General features: G+C 36.1%; 2 protein-coding genes across 3 annotated transcripts in view; one reads left to right on the plus strand and one right to left on the minus strand.

Moving 5' to 3' along the window:
- The window catches only part of apip (APAF1 interacting protein), a 27,631-nt gene extending 26,047 nt beyond the window's left edge, over window positions 1–1,584 (minus strand). Inside the window, exon 1 of one of the 2 annotated variants that reach the window (XM_015039037.1) lies at window positions 1,444–1,584. In XM_015039037.1, coding sequence (XP_014894523.1) covers window positions 1,444–1,452 — 9 coding nt within the window. In that variant the 5' untranslated portion in view covers window positions 1,453–1,584. Of the gene's footprint in view, window positions 1–1,375 lie in introns of both variants that reach the window. The other variant, XM_015039038.1, reaches the window with a different exon arrangement.
- Window positions 1,585–11,416: 9,832 nt separating this feature from the next.
- On the plus strand, window positions 11,417–14,838 carry LOC106951472 (location of vulva defective 1-like). The gene is made up of 5 exons (XM_015039042.1): window positions 11,417–11,588; window positions 12,944–13,615; window positions 13,730–13,765; window positions 13,848–13,926; window positions 14,019–14,838. The coding sequence occupies exons 1-5, from the start codon at window positions 11,516–11,518 to the stop codon at window positions 14,182–14,184; spliced, it is 1,026 nt and encodes a 341-aa protein (XP_014894528.1). The 5' UTR covers window positions 11,417–11,515; the 3' UTR covers window positions 14,185–14,838.
- The last annotated feature ends 711 nt before the right edge of the window (window positions 14,839–15,549 follow it).

Consider the following 15,549-nt stretch of genomic DNA (forward strand, 5'->3'; position numbering starts at 1 on the left):
CTGTATTGATATTAGCTAGCCAGTCATCTTTTAGCTAACAGTACCTGCATCCAACAGCTTTACTCAACTCAGTCGGTTAGTTTGGGGGAAAAACTGTGCAAAGTTCTTTGGGTTTTGCTGGTTTACTGCCATGATTCTAACACACCTGAGTAGCTCTGCACAGTAGCAGCTGCCGCACAGGTGTAAACCCAGCGCGAGCGTCGTAGCGCTCATGTTGCGTTTAAAGGCGGCTCGGAATAACAGGATACCACATGTTAACAACGGATTAAACAGTTTTAACTGCTGATAAAAGTGACAGAGGACACATATATGGGAAGTGTGGAAGCCCCTACTGTATCAAATTGACATAGGAATAACAGAGAGTTGGCCATTCTAAGGTAAAAACCCAGCGCATACAGCGTTCGTATTTTTATTTTTATTTTCATTTTCATCCAGATGGCTTCCCGCGCACCTCCTTCCCCCCAAGCAATGGCAGGGCGCCCCACCTAGGGAACGCGCCCCACAGTTTGGGAACCTCTGCTGTAGCTAATCACTGAAGGGCTTAGCACCACAATACATAAAAGATCTGTTGTTGTCATATCAACTTTCCAAAACACTCAGGTCTTCTGGTTCAAGTCTACTGTGCATCCCCAGAATCCATGTTTGCATTCTCCAAACATGGAAAGGCAGCATTTAGTTTTTCTGCTCCTTCAATCTGGAACAAACGTCCACAAACCCGTTTAAACAGTGAATTCCTACGAATGTTTTTTTGTTTTTGTGTCTTCTTTATTTTAATTTACTTAATAAACGATAGTGCATATTAACCAAGCCACCATGTAAGCATTCCAGAATGAGCAAACAAGGCTAATCTTTACCTATAGCTTTACATGTACTGTTATTTTGAATTTGCTTGTTGTAACTGTAATGTCCTATACAAATAAACTTCCCTTTCCTCAAATCCATTAAATTGTGGTCACTTAACTTTTAGTACACAAAGACAAACTACAATGGCTGTATTTTTGCAAAATATATCAGCAGCTAAATTAGAGCAGCTGCAAAATGGTACATGACCATAATACTTTAGGTGGCTAGGTGAAGGAGCGAAAACAAAGCATACTTTTTCAATTTTTATTGAATAAGGTATTGCTCTTTCCCTCGAATTAAGCTTTTAACTAATTTATGTACAAGAGCCCTGTAATATACCAGCCGATCCCCGCTTTAAAGCAGACTTTTTGTCTTTCTACTAAGTTTGATGCTATATAGCGGCTAATAGCCGAGGCTAACATGCTGGTATTAGACGTCCGGTTACGAAACTTCATTATGACGCAGTTCACCACAGCTGCTTAGATTGTGATCCAAAATACTTTAAAAATACATCAACTGAACAATTACTTACCACAATTTGGTTTTTAATCTACGATTAAATTCACGAAGTTACAAACTGATCACAGTGACGTCATTCACCTGCGACATCCAAACATGTCGATGACGCGAGTGGTCCTCCTGTGCTACAGATTGCTTACAGGGGACGAGGTGGGGTGGTCAGTCAGTACAACTGAGGCAATCTAGCGCTCTTTCAACACACTCTCCTTTTTTTGTGGTGTTCCATCCCGTAGACCTGAATCTGTAACAAGGGGTGTGTTTTAGAAAACCAAAACCTGCTCCTGGGTGATACAACGAGCCTATTGCCTGATGTGAAATAAGAGGTTTGACCCAGCTCCAGCTTCCATAGGATATCGCTACATCACTCCAGCCTGGTATTGTGATGCCGTATGTGTTCAGGAACATGACTATTTTACAAGACTTTCAGATTGTGTTTCTGTAGGAGACACTTGAAAGTGTCTTTGACCTGAAATGTTTACTTTTGGCTCAACTGGATTTTATTTAGGAATATCAAAGGGGAATGGATATGCACTTCAAAACATTCTTTTTTTTTTAATTGTAGTTGTAAAACTAAACACTTCATAAACATGCACTACTTTGTGTTGGTTCATCACATAAAGTAAAAACAAATAGAGTAAAAATATTGCAATGCTTGTGATTGTAACATGACAAATATGAAAAGCTGAAGGGGTAAAAAATACTTTTTGCAAGATTATGTATCAGAATATTGTTACTTTACCTTAATTTACATCTAATACAGTTAAGAATAGTGTTGGCCCCTTATCTGCTTTATGTTTATGCATCTAGGTTATAGAAAACACAGTCAGGATACACAAAAGGTTGCAATTAAATGAACTTAATAACCTATCTATATGTATTATTTATCTTTTTTGCTATTTGCCAAGCAAATTTGATGGTAAATAGCAGATTGCCAGGGTGGTTTGGCACCTGTGTGTGACAAACCACAAAAAAGTGGTTTGGCACAGAACAATATGGTCTAATGAAGCACTCCAACATGTTTTTTCTGGATTGAAAAGACCATGATTTTTTTTTTTTTTTACAGAGTTTTCTTGGCACATGTGTTATAGTTACAATTATATGCTTTCAATCTGTGTCATTCAGGTGTTTTATTGGCACTTCAAAGATAAATGTCAAGGCACATTTAAAAGCAGTTTAAATACAGCATGTAACTTTAGATAAGACAACAGACATCTAAGAGCTCACTAATCTATTGAATACAGAAATCATTGTGACAAAGACAGATATATACAGGTAATTCAATGCCTTAGAACAGGCAAGCTTTTGTCAGTTTCAGATTTTTTTTTTTTTTTTTTTCTGTTTGGTTTTACTGAGTCACGCACATACTGATATGATAGAAATACTGTTTACCATCGCTGCAGCAGTCAAAAGTGAACAGTTTTTGTTTACGCCTTGGACACAACTCATTTAACCTGACGGCTTAAATATTTACATCTGTATTTTAAAAAATAACTTGGAATTCTTATAAATCATTATAATGAGATGTTGGAACATTTGATGTTGTCTGAGACAAACTAAATCTGAAGGTTTTTGGAAAAAAAGAATTGTCACACTTCAGTCAGCATCTCATGAAAAGAAAGAAAAATGATCAAATAAACTCTTCTCAAAGACATGATGTAAATATTTCTGTTCAGAATTCGAAGTCTTAAACAAGTCTTCCCTTTTTTCAGAGTTACAGATTGAAAAAAGTGTTTTCTTTAATGAGAGTTAGGAAATATATTTAAGAAGTGTTCAGAGAGATTTACTTTTGATAATTAAAGTAGACACCAAAAGGAACTGAACAAGCTGCTAAGGGGGAGCTTAAGGGAGCTAAGAGAAGGCTTTATTGTACACAAAGCAGACTATTGGTTTCAGAACATTAGGAACATTCACTTCCTGGTTTATTTAGATTTCCCAAGACCGTTATTTTTACAACGTCATAACATAGTTGTTGTTTTTTTGTTGGTGTTGTTGTTGTTTTATTTCAGTTTATACCAGATATACACCGAATAAAAGGATGCATACACTTTTTTTCTCGATGTCAGTTACAATTTCCAAAATATTTTCTATTTGCTAAACGCCACAATAATGAAAGAAGGAATGTCGTGTATTTATTTATTAATGACTTCAAAAGCAGGAGTTTGATTACTATCTCTTTACACAATGAGAGAAAGCCCAGATGATGATGACATGGGTTTGGGAATTTCTGATAGATTATCTGAGATAAATGGTGGCACACCTGTGGATGTATTAAGGGCCACACCTGGAAGACGCTGCTTTCAGAATATGTCTCATTTTTCGAGACATATTCTGTAGTCTGATGAAATTAAAGTGGAACTGTTTCACAATAATGGTCATCATTATGTTTGGAGGAAAAACAGGGATGCTTGTATTATGATAATGTGGGGCTGTTATTTTCATAAAATAGATGGAATAATGGGGACAGAAACAATAGTGTGAGAAGCTTATGGAAGTAAATTCAAAAGGTTTGAAACAAGTCATACAGTTTAAAAGACAGTTGTCTGTGATTCTAAGCAAATCTTTGTCAACTTCTGAATTTGTAGAAAGCTACAAAGAAATCTCTACAAAATGTTATTGCTGATTATTTCTGGCATTAAGGAAGCAGAAATATTGTTGGTAATTGTAACTGACCTAAAACAGGAAATGTTTAGTTTGATTTACCTCCAGTTAGTGAGAAAAAACTGTGCATGTTTCTTTGTATTCAATGTATGTAAGTATCTGGTTTCAACTGTATTTTCTGAAATCGCTATTGAAGTCACACAGACATCTTCTAAGTAAATACAGACATGTTTGTTGTACATGTAAAACATATTTCCAGCAACCAAAAGCAAACCTCTTTTTATTTCACATTTGAACAGGTTTGTTTCATTCACACTTGCCTTGACATGTTAACTGTTGGACCTCTTTCTTAACTGGCTAACGTGTGCTCTGATCAGGCACTCCTCTTACTGTTTACTTTGTTTCCTGATGGCAAGACTCCAACTGTGGCTCCCTGTAGAAATAATAGCTCCAAAGAACATTGTTACAAGCAGTGAGAACCATCTAAGGCAATATCTTTTTCTGACAGAAGTCAAATAAGTGAAGCTGTTGGCAAAATAAGAGTCAAGATTTTACCAAGTTGTATCAGTGACATGAATGTTGGTCTTTTTGTGTTTTGGTAGCAAATAATGATTAGATAGGTTTCATACAGTTCACAATGACTGATGTTTCTACATTTTGCTTGGAGTAAAATTGAATTAATAACAGTCTGAGAGAGAAAAAAAAATGATGTTGCAAATTAAATGTAAATACTTTGAAGAGACCAAAGACAAAGCACTGAATAACTAGACCACAAGAAAAGAAAATGCATATCTCATCATATCTGTCATCATGGACTAGGATACATCGGAAAGATACTTCAAACTGAAGCAGGAACAAGGAAATTGTAAATGCACAATTTTTCACCTACATGGAACATGTTCTCTGTGGAAAATCAGGTGATTCAAGGGAAATCGTGTATATCAAGTTCTACAGACACCCATGTATCTGGAGAATATGAGGAAGAGATTCCAGATTTGACCAAAACTACAAACAATGCAGAACAAGTTTGGAAAATGTCATGACAGGGAAGAACTCACCAGTAGGAATACCGTTGTAGGAAAAACATCTACACAAAGATAAGACTTAAAAAAAAAAAAAAAAAAAAAAAAAAAAAAAACCTTAAAATGAGGAAAACGTTGATTGACTCAGAAATGGTATACATATATAAAGTTGATAACAATAAACAACAAAAGATTCAAAAAAAGATATGCTATAATATATTTTTCAAAGAAAATATCACACAAATCAGACAAAAGTCTGGATATCTGTGTGTGACAGTGTGTGTGTCACTTTTCTTGGAAATCCATGCAGCTAATCCATACCTGGGGATTTGAGGTGGTGAAGCACCAACTTTAAAGGCTGTTGAGCTTTTTTGTTTTAAGGTGTTTTAAGTTATTACGTCAGGTAGTCTTATATATGAATAGAGAGAAAGACAACTTACTCCAGTTCTTTTTTCCACTGTCAATGCTCCTTCATCTTTGACTTTTCAAAGCTAAACCTTCTCTAATAGAGCTGTTATTTTATCTACAGAGCAATGTCTGCAAGCTACCTTTGGAGCCATGACACATGGTTAAAACAATAAAAAAAAAAAGACTGTCTGCTGCGCGTTTGCCTGATTTAATCCCTGACTATTCCTGAAGCCAAGAGTTACATCAGTCTTGCTCTCATTGAGCTCTGTTGAATTAAACAAAGTATCATGCTTTCTCAGTCTCAACTTGCTTTCCTTTCACACAGAAGGTCTAGATTCTGCATTAAGATTATCTTTACATGTTTCTTCAGATGTGGCATTTTTGATTTATTGAAACTAATCAACTGCAAATGCTTGTGAGCAAAAGCTGACACTTCCTTCAGTGAAACATAGAGGCGTTGCCAGAATTAATCAAGCTCTACTCTCAGCAGGAATCAAATCAGGTATTATTTTAAAACAAAATTCATTTCACCATGATTTTTGTTGCTTGAATATGATTTCTGAGACATGGTATCCATCCATCCATCCATTCACCCATCCATCCATCCATCCATCCATCCATCCATCCATCCATCCATCCATCCATCCATCCATCCATCCATCCATCCATCCATCCATCCAAAAAAACATTGTAATGCACAGATTTAACAGTGATCCTTCATGCTGAGGGAAAGCTCAACTACTGTGCAGAAGTATTTGCCCTCTCTGGCAGCCTGTGGTGTAGTGGTGGAGCTGGCGCCCCATGTAACGAGGCTATAAGTGCCTGACACAGCCATCTGGGATTCACGTCCTAACCTTTCGATCTGTGCTGCATGTCGCCCCCAACTCCCTTTCTCTGCCCATTTTTCGCCTGATTGCTGTCAGTAAAAATATTTAAAAAGAATAAATGCTGTCTTATGGAATTTCTTCTGTTTCAGCATGTTCCAAATCACCAAACTAATTTTAAATTCAGACAAAGATTAAAAAAAAAAAAAACCAAATGATTATTTCATTATTAAAAAGAAAATGTTGCTGAAACCAAGATTTCTTTTCCTCTTTGGCTTTTAAGTCAACTTGTTACAAGAAGTGTTTTCTGAAACCTCTGAGTTCAGTAGAACTGATAGTGGCCATTTCTTGAAGAAACAACACATTACAAAAAATAATAAACCTCACCTGCAGCATGATAAGAGGTAGAATAACCTACACTTGTTTAGGGCTTTATCTAATCTGAGAACTCTAATCTGGTTCACACCGCAATCATTCATTCACTTGTTCACACTGTATATCTCCTAGTTTGATTTATTCTAGACAATGTAGTCTGATCAGTGTTTGCCATCAACCAGAGAAGCATTTTTTTTCCCTTGAGCCTACATCTTATTGTTTATGTGATACTAATAACAGACATTTCTTTTTTTTATAAAACACAGTTTATTCTCTGTCAACATTCTAAGAGCATGTGGATGTGCAAAATACTAGAACTTGGGCTATTAGACTGGATGTTACTCATCTGGACCTTAATAAGCACTGGCAGGGTAAAAGCCATACCTTTTAAATTGGGATATTCAGCATCTGGTGTTCTCATGAATTCCTTGTAGCTATAGAGATCTTAAGAGCTCACCAAACCTATATTTATTAGATTTTGGATGGATGAGTCAGAACAAAATCACTAAAAATAAACCATTCCAACATGATGACTTAGAAATCAATTTGAAGGGACAGATTTATAAAATCAACAATATGAAGACTAATAAAAAAGAAAGGTTTATTACAACTTTGGTATGTGATTCTCACATAGTGTAGCCAGTCACTAATATCTCTTGAAGGGGATACATGGTTAAAGATTATAAAAGTTGGTTCCCTTGGAATAAGGTGCTGATGTGAAGGCTTTGCAGCTGCTGGCACTACTGTTTCGCAACAGGAAGTTTCTGTTTTCACCTCTCAAACAGGAACTTTCTGCATAAAGTTCATGTTTTTCCCTCTGCGTGAGTGGGTAGTCTGGTTTCCATCTGCACTCCAGAAACTGCATGTCATTTTTATTGCCAAGGATGAGTAATAAAGACTTAAAATTTTATTACAGTGTTTTGTGACATTTATTGTTATAACACTAGAAATCACAATGACATGATATTTGCTCATCAGGAGAAATTTCTCGGGTTTACAGAAGGTTCTTCTACTTCTAAGCCTCACACCTTTTATGCATCATCTACAGCTATCACGTCCATTAACTTTGTTTGTTTTCCCTTTGTTTATTTTTTCTGTTCAGACAAGTCTCACTTGGCCTGTTTATTCTCTTTAACGGTGGCACCTTCCTGGAGGGTGGCCAACTATTATGGCCATTATTTACGGTCGGTTTTTATAGATGAAACACACAGCATGTTTGTCCAGAAAGAGAAATTGCTGTAAAGGCAGCGTTTGATGCAGTCAGCTGGATTTCGTCCGATTTAGCATTCACACTCAGCTTTTCACCATCTGGGAGAATTAGGAAGAGGCAGAGATATTTTAAACATAGTCAAGACACACCATATGGTTGCCAACATAAATCATTAAGGGTAATCCCTGTCATTTGCCTCCCATGTAAACAGATCATTTTCTTTGCTGCCAGGCAGCGCAGGATGATTTGGCAAGTTAAAATTGCATCCAGCAGCTGACACAACTGAGTGAAATGGAAGGACGTGGATCTAATAAAGTGCTGTATTTTATTTTGTGGTTTCTGTTTACACTCGTTCCCTTTTCCTCCCACTCTCCTGTAGCTGCAGTACTAATGGATTAAACTTTTTGAAAGCACAGAGGTGAAACATTCAAGTATTTTTTTATTTATTTATTTATTTTTTTTCTGTATTACCTTATATGTAAAACAGTTATTACGAGCTCTTCTTTTTCAGAAATGTTTACAGTGATCCAGGATTTGCATGCTGCCTCTGATTTTCAATGCAGGTCACTGACACGCTGGACCCCTAATGTTTCTCCCTCTTTTTCACAGTGGTAGCAAATTTGAGTGCTGCTGTTCACAGGTCACTGGGCTCAGTTGCCTCGGGATTTTGGACACTGGAACAATGTTTGCTTCCATGAAACATGAGATAACGGTGAAGCAGAGGATGAGGGAGGACAGCTGCTAATTAGCTTGGAAAGGCCATTGGACATGCCCTTGAAGGGTTCCTGCAAGTGTTTATCAATTCATATAATTCATTATACAAGAATGGGAAAAGGGACTTTTTCCGTTTTATCTTCTATATTCAGTCTGAAACTTTATGATAATGGCTAGAAGAATTCACATGAGAAAATGATGTGTATGCTAAAATGTAGACCCTTGAAAATAAGATGTTTGGCCAAATGTGCTTGTGGACAGACACTGCTTTTGAGAAACTGGCTTTCCATCGCTTAAATATAATGAATTTTTAATGAAAAACCTCATAACCCTGGGGGCTATGTGTTTGCTGCTTCATATCCAAGCCTGCTTTTGAAAACTGAAAAAAACTGTTCAGGCAAAATTACATACTGCTTCAAGTCCAAACATCTGAAGTCTGTAGGAAAAGGATTGCGCCATTACCATTTCACCCAAATCTCAGATAAACCTTTGAAGTTTGGGTCTTGCGGTTACATCTCAAACGGATCAACCTTCTGATGTTTTAAATTCTTAAAATTCTGACATTTCTACACACTGTACTTGTTTAAGTAATGCAGTGGTCAGGTTACCAGGTCAGTTTATTTGTCACAGTGACGTCTTTTAACTTTAATATTGTAGATCATTAGCAAAGAAAAATAACAACATAAAATAAACCTATTTAATCCACAAAATATACACTATGTTGTGGAAATAAGAAGTTATTTTTATTTTATAAATAATAATTTCATGTTTTAATGGTGAAAAGTTAGCTGCGCCATCTTGGGGCTACAAGAAAATGTAACTATTCCCCGAACCTAATGAGTACTTGGGTCCTTCTAGTCTGATAAATGCGGCAGTCACTTTGTTTCTCATCTGTTCATGAATGCCATCAGATCAGGGCATAATGTCTTCACATATTTTATCCTACTTCTCATTGTATCACAAGATCAGTTTAATCGATCGCTTGATTCTAATGGTCTGGCAGAAACAGGCCTGTGTATGGGTAGTGAAACTGAACTCAGCTGTCATAAAAACTGGTTAATCAAAGGTAATCCATGATTTAACAGAAGGTAATTACTTCCATGTTTGTTTTTTTATTCATAACATATCATTCTGAAACATTTAAATGTGGAACAAAGCTAAAACAAAAGAATCCCATAGGCGACTGTATTAAACATAACATCAGTCCATTTCCTCAAGCTCATAAGACTTTTTTCCCCCTGTGTGACGTAATTTGAAATCTACCTTGTATTACATACCGACTAGACAACCATGATGTGAGCCTGACTGAGAATCACAGCAGAGTCTAGCCACAGAAAACTTACCATTACAGCCATGTAAAGGCGAGTGTTGTGCCTGAACCTATTCATTATGTTGTGCATCACAGCTAATATGCTGTAAAATTCCATTCTTTCCGGTGGCAGAAAGCAGAGCCTGTGCTGGGTGTGGAATACAAGCTTGGACAAGCACTCACCCACTCATGCTGAGTAATTCATGACGCATGTCGCAACTTCATGTATGAGCCAGATAGCCTGGAGCTGCAGCTCTTCTGTGACGCTTCAGTTTTGTCAAGTGCAAGCGTATCACAACAGCCATTATGTGGTATACAGTACACACAACCTGCAGGGGGATGATAAAGAGCTGAGTTTGTGGCAAAACTTTTCAAGCTAAGTCAAAAATCACAGCTTTAAAGGGTTAGAGACAAAGGCAAGGGGAAATGGGGGATTTATGTTCCTGTGTCTTCCTCGACATGAGAAGGACAGCAGATGGAATGATAAGGGATGGGTGTGTTGTTTGATGTGTCTCCAAAATTTAACATAATTTATGATGTGTTGAAGACTTGAACATTTTCCAGGATGATTTCCAGTCAATAGAGAATAAATAAATAAATGTTAAACCAGTTTCACACAGTTTCAAGGGTAGTTTCAATATGTTTCCCATACCCTAATTAAAATGCTACATGAAGTGGAGTACTTATCACTCATCAGGTTGCTATATATTTTCTTACGTCAACCCTAACTTGCAACTGAATCTTTTAGCCAGTTTCTACAGTGACAACAAAGACAACATGCATCATGATTTTAGCATAAACAGTTTTTATTGTAAGATTAAATCCTTGTTTGCCAAATTATGTAACGGGTTTTTCCATTACATAAGAAAGAAAATTTGGAAGAAGAGATAAGCTAGTTCACAAAAGCTGATTTGCTGGAGAAGAGTGGACAGGCAGAAACCTTGAAGTTTGCTGCTGCTTGTATCATCACAGCAAAATCCCTTTAAATGCGTAAATGTACTTTCCAACTCCGATATTATGTGATCGCCTTTTGTATGTTATGTATGTGTTAGTTCCTGTTCCTTTTTGTCCTTTGTGTAATTTCAGTTTTATTTATTTATTTATTTTTTTGTCTGTGACACTATTGTTTAAAAACGGTCCGGGTGTTGAACCTGTTTTGAGTCCAAAACATAAGTGTATTATATAACTTTTTATTGTTATTCACAGCTGTTTTAAACTTGGGACTATATGTGACACATATCAGAAAAAGTAGTATAATAAATATATATTTATTTTATTAACTACCATTAAGAATACAAAAACAGATCAAAGAGCTGTTTAACTTATCTTTTTTGAAGTAGTTTTTCCGATATGAAAGATGACAAAGCCTAACATGTTTTGTGGTGTTTCTTTGCATATTATTTAACGTTGTATAACCAAAAGGAAACTGCCAAGAGAATGGAATTTTCTTTCATGTGCATTTTGTCATTCTCTACCTAAGGAGGAGGGTGAAAGCGTGAGAAAGTGAGTGGAGGAGGAACTTTCATGAGCAGGTGTGTCTACCTTCCTGAGTGATTGTCTGTTACCATTATCTCTGACGCGATACCTGCTGCTAGTATATAAAGGCAGAGACGTGATTCATCCGCTTCAGATTCACACTTCCAAAGTTCAAGCTTGCTAATTGTTGACTTTAGCTCTGGGCATCACTGCTTTTATGAAGATGAGGAATCTTCTTCCAGCGGTTTTACTTGGTCTTCTTGCCGTGATCCACTCATCACCTATTGACTGTAAGATATCTTTTTTTTTCTATAATATTTAATTTTCAAATCAATAATGTATTACTAAAATATATTTGATGATATAATTGTAACAATTCATTGAGAAGTAAAAAAAAATTGCTTTAAGAGATTGTCACTTAATTCTGAACATGCTTTAGTATGACAAACAAAATCTAAATGTTTTATTCTACAGTAGTCTTTTAACTTTACATTGTGACTCAGCACGTAGCCAGAACTCTCTGTGTATTTTAGCTCTCACTCCTGCACGAGTCATATTTCTTAGCTGCTGCTCAAATCTCAACGCCACCCCCAGAGAACACACAGAGGGCTTTGTAAAAAAAATTGTGAGCTGCTCCAAGAGGTGTATTTATGTGTTGATCTTGATCGCTGTGAAACCAAATATCAGCAAATAGTTGTTACACCAGTTTGGGCAACAGCTAATCTCAGAGGGGGGATACACCTTATCTGAACATGACCAAGCAAAAAAGAGAAAGAACATGATTTAAAGCTAACTTTAATTTATTTTTTAATATAACAGACCAGGGTATTTTTTTCAGGGATGGAGAAAGATTTTCCTACCTTTTCATCATTAGTATAGGTATTATTATCTAATATCTAAAAGTGTTAATGCGATTTCTTTTAAATTTTACCATCAAATTGATGTAAAATAATCCATCAACCTTTTAGCTATGTAAAAATGAGCAACAAGAACAAACAAAATAAATAAAAATGTCATAAATGTGAATTCTGACTCCTCACCATCAGTGATCATGAGTCAGCGTATGGTGACACAATGTCTGTTCCTAAAAAATATCTCTGAAATGTTGCAAGAATAAGAAATGATCAAACACAAATGTCACTTTTGCAACTAAAACAAAGAATTCGATTTAAATGAGAAACAAACATCTAACTTCTAAAAACATTAGATCCTTTAAGTGCAACTAAATCAATGATAATTCACAAATTTACATTTGTAAGGCCAAAACAAACATCAGCATGCTTACCAGTGAGCTTGCTCCATATTTTGTCCAATTGCATCCTCTTCAACAATCATCCTTTCCTAATAAACGGGAAGCAACTTCATTAGTCATTGTTCTGATGAAACAGGTGTGTCAAATTTTGAGAATGATGTTTTGTCAAAGCACTGGTCTCTTTTGTTACCCAAATATTAGTCACCCAGGTTAATTATTAGAGTTATCACCACACCTCAGTCAAAGAGGAGTGTAAAACAAGCTAACACAAGAATTCATGGTTCAAGGTTCAGTTGTAATATATAAAAGAGCTCAGTAACTTTCCTTTCCACTCATGTCAGGACCAGTTTGTAAATATAACAGTTTATCCATAGACTTTTCTCTTTGTTCTAGCTATGACCCAGATCCCTGCCAGGCCAGAGGAGGACGTTCTAGAAGAGGCCATGACTGATGGGTTCCTTGTTGAACATTTTGTTGGCCCCTCATTCACAACTGAGCCACCCAAAATAAATGCAACAGTTCAGGCATCCCAGCAGCCATCTTTGGAAATCTTACCAGAGGGCAGCGGTTTCTACCCTACTTCTACGACTGAATCACATGAAACGACCACAACCAATGTGCAGACATTCTTTGTTGACGCAAGCGAGGGCAGTGGTTTCTTGGGGACAACTACTTCTCCAACAACCAAAACACCTGAAATCACTAGAACTATTTCTCCATCTCCACAAGTGACCTTTGAAACCACAGACGAGGGAAGTGGCTTCACAGAATCCCCTTCAACAGAATCATCCACGCTATCTACATCGATTCCACAGACAAGCACAGATTTCCTAGCAGGTGGTAATGGTGACAGTTCAGTTTTCAGTTCAGGTGCCACGACAACATCTGTGAGTGTTTCAGCTGCAGCGACCCCTACCTCCACAATGGAGTCTGTGGAATCATCGATTGGCCTTAGAAATAATTCTCAAGGGAAACTACTCAGTGGCTTTATCGGAGGATTGGGAACAAATCAAGATGAGGTCTCTACCGATGGAGTTTCAACAAAACAAGTTCATCACCCCCATGGTAAATTTTCTGTAAATAATTATGATTATACATAAATTAAACATTTGATAGAACAATATTGTACTGTCCTAGAGAATGTTTAATTCTGAGTTGTTGTTTTTTAACTGCCAACAGAAGATACAGGCACTCACAAAGGACACAGCACACCTGGTAAGTTTAGGAAAAGTTTTTAATATTATCTATTTGTGGCTCATTAATTCCATTAAAATAACCAATTTTCCCATTTACACAGATTGGATCATCATCCTTGCATTTCTAGTTGCCCTGGCTGCACTTGTAGCTCTTTGCGCTGCCATTGCTACCAGAGACAAGTAAGACCTAATTGTCAGAATACTAATCATTAATTTTACTTCTGCATTCTTTAAGTGCTGAACTAATTTTTTGTTGTCTTCTTGATGTGTAGATGGAATGGTCCACAGCAGACATCTGAGAAAATAACTAATGCTCAGAACCAGAAGAGGGAGCAGGAAATGCAGACTTTCCTCCACAAAAATGAGCCCAAAGAGAATGGAATGGAAACTGAGTACACGGTTATTCCACTGGACGATCTTGCTGACCATCATTCATAAGACTGAGTTTGAGATACCGACCCTATGCAGACTCAGCTGTTAATCATAAGACTGTTTGTTAAAGAATCTAAAATTTGAACTGAGGAACAAAACTTGACTGTTAATCAGAATTAATTCTGGGCTTTATCTGGCAGTCAAAATTATGCTCTGTTTTTCTTTTTTCTTTTTTTTTTCTCTTTTAATGATGCCTTTCAAAAGTTTTAACAAGACCTGTACTTGAAATGTAAAAAAAAAAAAATGGCTGAGATATTTATTGCCATAATCATCTTTTTTTTATATTACTTGTAAGATAGACAACTGTTCATGAGTGGTGCACAAATATATTTTATTTCATTTCAACAAGATAAGATTTTCCAATGTATATTATTTTTTCCTTTTTTTTTACTTTCTTACAATTTTATTTTTTAAAATGTGTGTTTGTTTTAATATTATCTGAGAGTCTTTATAGTAATCTTATTGAATAATGTATTGTGAGTTGTAACTTATGTGAAACTGCTCTGCTGCTTTCCCATCTTCATTTTGCAAGCTGAGAGCGCTGTACAGGGCTCAGCCTGCTAACTCCACTGCTCTTCCTTCTCCCACACAGCACTTCAAAGGTTACCGAATATTCATTGCATCCCACGTCAAACAGGAAATAAACACAACAGAAACACATCGGTAAATATTTATCTGTGTTTTTATTTAATATATACACACATGTATTAAAAGATTTACGCACACTATTTTCTGGACAAATCCTTCAGTACAAGTCCATTCAGTTCTGTTTGCAAGTAGTCAGCCAATGTTTTGAACAGGGAAAATGTTACTTATTCTTCAATATAAGCACTGAATAAAAATGAAAATATATATAGAATACCTGAAATTTTACATGATAGAAGTAAACAAAAAAATGAGTCCAAATCACTAATAATGCATATTTCAAATCAGAAAACCAATGAAAAATGAACTTTTATGCATTTCACATGTAGCTGATTTTAAAAATATAAATAAAATTATGCACAGTTAGTCTTTCAAGGTGACAAAGCCATACAAATCAGAGGGCTTGATGGTTTTATTCATGTAGGCATAATGTAGCTGCCAACATCAAGTTGAACACACACTCAGAGCCACCTCAGCAGAATCAGAACCTAAAAATTACAGTCTTATGGGATCAGTCATAAAATGTGCTCTTTTTAAAAAAGGAGAAAAAAAAGTGAAATAGTTTTAGTACGTCTTTATCTTACTCTTTCACAGCCCATCAAAAAGTCTATTAGGCCAATAAATAAGTACAGATATAGCATTGCTCTATTATTGCTTAACACTGTTAATAAGAATAGTCTTTTTTTTAGAAATATTTAGGATAGCAAAAACACTTATGACAAAAAA

The sequence above is a fragment of the Poecilia latipinna genome, unplaced genomic scaffold (assembly GCF_001443285.1).
Source record: "Poecilia latipinna isolate Pla-1442-1.1 unplaced genomic scaffold, P_latipinna-1.0 Scaffold461, whole genome shotgun sequence".
In the NCBI taxonomy this organism is placed as follows: Eukaryota; Metazoa; Chordata; class Actinopteri; order Cyprinodontiformes; family Poeciliidae; genus Poecilia; species Poecilia latipinna.

Bases quoted from the DNA above. Each gene is read 5' to 3' on its own strand.
- LOC106951472 (XM_015039042.1), top strand. From the start codon at position 11,516: ATGAAGATGAGGAATCTTCTTCCAGCGGTTTTACTTGGTCTTCTTGCC. The intron at 11,589-12,943 runs GTAAGATATCTT...TCTTTGTTCTAG, and splicing joins CCACTCATCACCTATTGACT to CTATGACCCAGATCCCTGCC. The intron at 13,766-13,847 runs GTAAGTTTAGGA...CCATTTACACAG, and splicing joins CAAAGGACACAGCACACCTG to ATTGGATCATCATCCTTGCA.